Source organism: Poecilia formosa, unplaced genomic scaffold (assembly GCF_000485575.1).
Source record: "Poecilia formosa unplaced genomic scaffold, Poecilia_formosa-5.1.2 Scaffold260, whole genome shotgun sequence".
Lineage (NCBI taxonomy): Eukaryota > Metazoa > Chordata > Actinopteri > Cyprinodontiformes > Poeciliidae > Poecilia > Poecilia formosa.
This window is the reverse complement of record NW_006800199.1, coordinates 441,436-447,435: the sequence shown is the minus strand read 5'-3', so window position 1 is coordinate 447,435 and position 6,000 is coordinate 441,436. Positions and strand designations below refer to the sequence as shown.

Genomic DNA, 6,000 nt, shown 5'->3' with positions numbered 1-6,000 from the left:
AAAAATGGAAGGTAATAATCCTTTTCAGTTTTAATTTTACAGTCTTGGCAATTTGATCCAGTTCAATATGCACTTGTTACAAATGAAATATAGCTCCAGATTAAATATGAACATAATGGCCTCCCCTCAGATTTACTCTCAAAAGCCTTAAAATAAATTATTTTTTCATTGCTCTGACATAAAACTGAAGAATCTACTGCTGCTCTGTGAAATTGATCTTGAGATATCACTACCTCCTTTTTACCTCGTTCTACCGTCCTGCTCGGTGTGAGCAAGTTAAGTCAAATATTGTCTTGAAGTCGTTCAATGTAAAGACGGAAATACATCTACTTAACTCCATGGTTCGCTTGTCTTTCCTATTTTGATGAGTTGCTAAGAGGAATTATGTTCACAGAGCCACACAAAAAATATTCACAGAACATTTTTATCTTTAGTGACATTACAACCATGAACCAATAAGTAATTTATTGTTTTGTGATAGATCAACACAACACAGTGCAGAATGATGAAGGAGAAGTAAAGGGATTTAGGGTTTTTATTTTTATCATTTAATAAAAATGTTAAAAATGTGACCTAAGTCAATTCTTTATAAACCATTCTCAACAATCTCCGCCGCAAGTATTCCAGGGTACATTTGGTCATTTAGTGAAAAACATTTTTGCATGTTTTTTTTTTTTACATATTTGCTCAAGTTCAGTCAGTATTTTTCAAATTTTTTCAAATTCTTAATGAAATCAGTGAATTCAGTGAAAGCTAAAATCCATTCATCTTTTTTTACTAAATTCATTTTGAAGAAGTCTACGAGATGCAGGCCTGGAGTTTGATTGGTTTATGCTAATGTGCTTTGGTCTAAACCATTCTATTGCAGCACTGGTGCCATGTTTGTCTTTATTTTCTAACTTGGAGATGAACCTCTGCTGCAGCGTTAAGTATTTTCCAACCTCTAACATGTTTTTTATTCCATCGTTTCCATCCACTTCACCATTAACTCTGAGCAGCTGCCTTGTCTCTGCTGAAAACAAGCATTCACAAGGCATGATGCTGCCAGTATCACATTTCTCAGTGAGCATCATGTATTTAGGGGGATCTGTACATTTAGTCTTTCACCACATAAAGTTTCATTTTGATCTCATGTGACCAGAGCGCTTTCTTCCACGTGTTTGCAGGATAAGTTCTTGCACCCAACCTGCAGATATTTGCACCTCCTCCAGAGCTAAAGTGTAGCGGCATTTTCTACGTTTTTTTTTTTTTTTTTTTTTTTTGTGAAGATAAATAATTTAAAAAAAGTCAGCAGTGAGACTGATTGTCTCCAGAGCTGCCAAATGATAATCTGTATGTTAGAAAATGTGGATGTGTCTGACGCTCATGAAAACTATGATCTTGGATTTAGAAAGTTTTATTTAAACATGTCATTTTAGGTTTGCTTTTCTGACAAATCCCTTGCCGATTGAAGAAGATAATCTCCAGACTCCAGCAGTTCACTACAGAGACGCATCAACTGCAGGACGTTTATATCTACTATAAGTCAAGCCTTTATTCCTTAAAACCGTCTGGGATCAATTATCCCAGTACATCACTGTGAATTTCACACAAACAGCAGCAGTCTGCTTGTAATTTCTCCACACATGAGCTCATAAAGGATGAACCGAAAGTCAGCGGGCAGATGTTCTGTGGTCAGATGAGTTTACATCTGCATCAGCATGCTTTTGGCAAGCACACATGTCAGGGCTCCGGGTGCCAAAGAGAAAAGACCAACACAAGCTCATTAAAACACCATCAATGAATGCATAGGCTGTGTGACGCAATTGATGCAAAGGTTTACGTTGGATTCTTTGAGAGCACACAGACTTCTGTGAAGGCTATTCTTAGCAGAACAAATCCTGCATAACTTACAGAATTATAGTGCGCATTAGATCTGTCTCCTCATAGAAATGTGCGCTGCATCATGAGGAACACAATCAGACACCACAACCACACAATGCTGAGTAGCTGAAAGCTCGCCTCAAGAAAATGGACACAAGATCTCCTTTCAAAACTGCAGCAGTTGGTATTCTCAGTTCCTAAATGATATAAATATGTGATTCAAAGGAAGTCTGATGTAACACAACGTTAAACACGTTTGACCTGAAAGTTTTTCTGAGTTTCTAACATCAAAGTTAAGATCAGCTCAGATGTTTTTGATGAATTGAAGTCAGTTGGAAAAGGTGAAGAGTCTCTATTTTTGATATTTTGTTTTTAAAATGTAAGATGCAGAAGTAATTACAAAATTCATACTTGTATGTTGTTACATTTCAGAAATATTTTTAACTTTCTGAATGCATAAGTTTAGAAATTATCCATCCAGCTGATATTAACTTAAATTGCCCAGGCTAAGTTAATTATTTTGAAAAGGTGTATTTATGTTTGCTTGTTTGTTTCTGTTAGGGGATATTTAGATGCCATAATAAAACACCATTTTCAAATCTTTCCAATTAATCTGTCGGTTGTTTTAAACATCCCGTTTCATAATTGCTTATGTTAATCTGTAACTCTATTAACTTCACTCCAGAAGGTCAAAACCACAACGTCTCTTCACATTAGCAACTTTCAAAGAGGATTTAAAAAACAAAACAAAACAAAAAAGATGAACACCTAAAGTCCTGCAGCATTAATTAAAAAATAAAAAAAAAATAAAAACTCCAAGCAGACACTACGGCAATGTAATGCCGGCACAGATTCATACCGGAGAACTGCTGCCAGTACACAGCTGCCCCGGCGCTCCCGTTAGCAGACTGAGCTAAGCTCTTCTGCTTGCCGTAGGTATTTGATTTGGAGAGCAGCGGAGCTTAATTTCATGCCCTGCGTGAGCCATGTCGCCGAGAGTCGGTGGGAGATTCTGGGCAAATGATGCCAGATTTCTACACTTGCATGTGTTTTTGTAATTTTCGGGCGGAGGAATAAAAATGGGTGAGGTCTTAGAAAATCAGATTTAAATCATGCAACATTCAGAAACAGTTTTTGCCCATTTAAGTTTCTATTCAGTGAGTTATTTGTTCAAGGCATGAGAAATAGGGAAATAATGTATAGAAAAATATATATAATAACGTGCAATTTTTTTTTTTTAAATTATAGTAAAATACTGAGCACAACAACTCCCATACAGGGTGTTGCCTCTGCTCCTGTGATTATTATTGTGGAAAAGTTTGAAAAATATATTTTTATTATGACTCTTAAAAATAATCTGAATAAATAAAAGAATAAATAACTACAAATAAATCAGAATAAGGTAAAATCAGCGCATCAAAGATTTTCACATTCTGGGAATCAGAAACTGGGCACAAAATTCTCATCGGTCTGTGTGTATAATTAACCCTCCATCCTTAGATTTTTAAAAAGTCCAGAATGTATTAGAAACATATTTTTGAATACAATTTCTTATGAATGTTCATTGTTTTCTGACTTAATATTTAGCATATTTAGACAACCTCATGATGCAAATACCCAGTTTTTTCTTCTTTTTTTAGAGAATAAAACACATGAAGCTTTAAACTGAATGGAGAGGAAGCAATAGATTCTAGAAACAGGCTTAAAGTGCACAGTGGCAAAGTACTGTGCTTAAAATGCACAGTACTTTATTGAAACAAAGTACTGCTTCAAAAATAGTGTTAAAAAAAATATGACAAATCGTTAATTTCCCACTAAACGAACCAAAAAAAACAAAAAAAAAACATTGCTGTTACAATGGCAGATGTAATGCATTTTGTCCTGCTGAGGGGAAAACTCACTTAAACTGCTGATGCTCCCTGGAGCTGCGGATCTTTGAGGAGAATCTCTCAGCCAGCTTCTCCAGGCTGCGAGAGTATTCCAGTTCGATCTCAGCTTTGCGTCGGAAGAACTCCTGCAGGTCCTGCAGCAGCTGGATACGAGACTCCGACTGCTGCTCCAAGCATTTAAACTGCTCCACGAGCTGGTTACGGATCTCTGTTCGTCATAAAACAACACAGAAATGACATTATTAGACAATTTAAACAAAAAAACGACCGCACTGAGAACTAAAGCCATACTTGAAGACTGTGTTGGAGAGGATTTGTTTCCAGAGCACATTTAGATGATATGAAGAAGTAACACTGAGTACAGAAATGCAATTAAACATATTAGTAAGAAGAAAAATAATGAATAAAGTAAAATGTGTTCCAAAGCAAATATGTATCACTGTAAAGCAGCGAGAACATAGAAAACCAACCCCTTAACTAATTAAAATGTGGCCTTGTAAAAGATTAAACTGAATAAATTGAATAAAAGGATTAGCAACACATTTTCTTTTTGTCAGATTTGACACGACTCTGCAAGAAGTCAGAGATGTAAACAGGAGCAGACCAACACAGGGCTTTAAAAGTGAGGACTAAACAAAATATGACTAACACATTAAGTCAAGTCAAATTTATTAGTATAGCAAATTTCAGCGACAAGGCAGTTCAAAGTTTAGATCATAAAAAAAAAAAAAACATCATTCATCAATTATGAAAGAAGCTACAAACGGTATATTTTGTCGAATGCGGTCATTAAAATCATCAAGCAAGTACAGATGGGGGGTAAAACATGTTTTCTGTTTCCTGTTTCTGCAGCATTCCAGACTGACTGCAGAGCATCTTCTTATTTAAACACATAAAAATGCTGCTGCAATAATCCAGGTCTTAATAGCTAAACTATGCACAATCAGATCGGCAGTGTCAGTAAGGAGTTCAGTCTTTTCTGCATTAAACTGCAGATAGGTGTTACGTAACCATTGTTTGTTGCTGATCAGAGACCGTTTCTGACATGCAGTGGACTTAAATTAGCAATAAATCTGAATAACATCTGAATAAAGGTCGCACGAAACATCAGGGGGAAGAATATGTATGAACCCTGTGGTACTCCACATCTACATTGAGAGATTAACTGGTTTGCAAAAAAAAATTTAAAAAAGCATATTCTGACAATAAGGTGTGGGGAAAACTTCGCTAGATTATCCTACAGTAAACCACAGACTGCCAATGAAAAATATCATGACCACTAGATTCAAATAAACCTGTCAGATGTTTGAATTCAAAACCCATTCACGGTTCATCACCATGCCACTGTTTTCTAGTCAGTGGTGTTTATGGACATTAGACTGAAATCTGTTACAACTCACAGTTAATCCAAAAAAGGGAGACGTTTGTTATAAATATGCCAAACCAGAACCGGACTTTGTTTTTCACGTTTCCACAACAGGATGTTTTAAAAAGCTGGAGAACACGCCTGCTAAAACAGAAAAGTGCTACATATCTCTGCAGCACAAGAGATATTCAAGTGGGAGTCATTTGTAAAGGTCTTGGACAAGAAATGTGTATGATAAATAAAACAGCAAACAGCGCAAAGCTCTAATATGATCAAGAAGGGGCCTTTCTGAATCTCAAAAGTTCACTTTGATCTTCAGGTATCAAAGACATGCATGTTATAAAGAGTCTGCTCCATGCAGGAGCAAGTAGGATGACCTGCATCAGTGACTTCTCATAATTGTCCCTGTGGATTTATCAGACTGATCTAATGAGAAGGTAATGCACTCCCACACTCGGAAAAGGAGACGAGTCACATTTCTCTTCAAGAGGAGCCTGACGCTACGGGGCAGAGCGAGGATCCTTCGTGCCTGTGGGAGCCACGAGCAGAACCTGATTCCGCTTTATAGTGCTGTCATCAGCAGCAACGGTGCCTCAACTCATGAACAGAGACAGACCTATCCCACAAAGAGAGAGAGAGAGAGAGAGAGGGAGAGAGAAAAGAGAACGATGAGGCAGATCTACCAGAAACAGAACGGTGTTACTTCACAGAAGGAAGGAAGCCTCCAGGTCTGATAAGAGAAATGTTTCCAATCTGATCTGGGTTTCTAAATTAAACGTACAGGTAGAACTGTATGAAAACGAAATATACATGCACTAACTGTTTTTCCTCTTTCAATTCTCCCTTTTATAGCTCAGTGAGGCAGCAGATTTACACAGACAA

At 36.9% G+C, this 6,000-nt stretch overlaps 1 protein-coding gene across 2 annotated transcripts in view; it reads right to left on the bottom strand.

Moving 5' to 3' along the window:
• The window catches only part of srgap3 (SLIT-ROBO Rho GTPase activating protein 3), a 59,012-nt gene that overhangs the window by 36,696 nt on the left and 16,316 nt on the right, over positions 1 to 6,000 (bottom strand). For both annotated transcript variants that reach the window (XM_007570408.2, XM_007570410.2), the window contains exon 2: positions 3,765 to 3,960. In XM_007570408.2, coding sequence (XP_007570470.1) covers positions 3,765 to 3,960 — 196 coding nt within the window. The remainder of the gene's footprint in view (positions 1 to 3,764; positions 3,961 to 6,000) is intronic.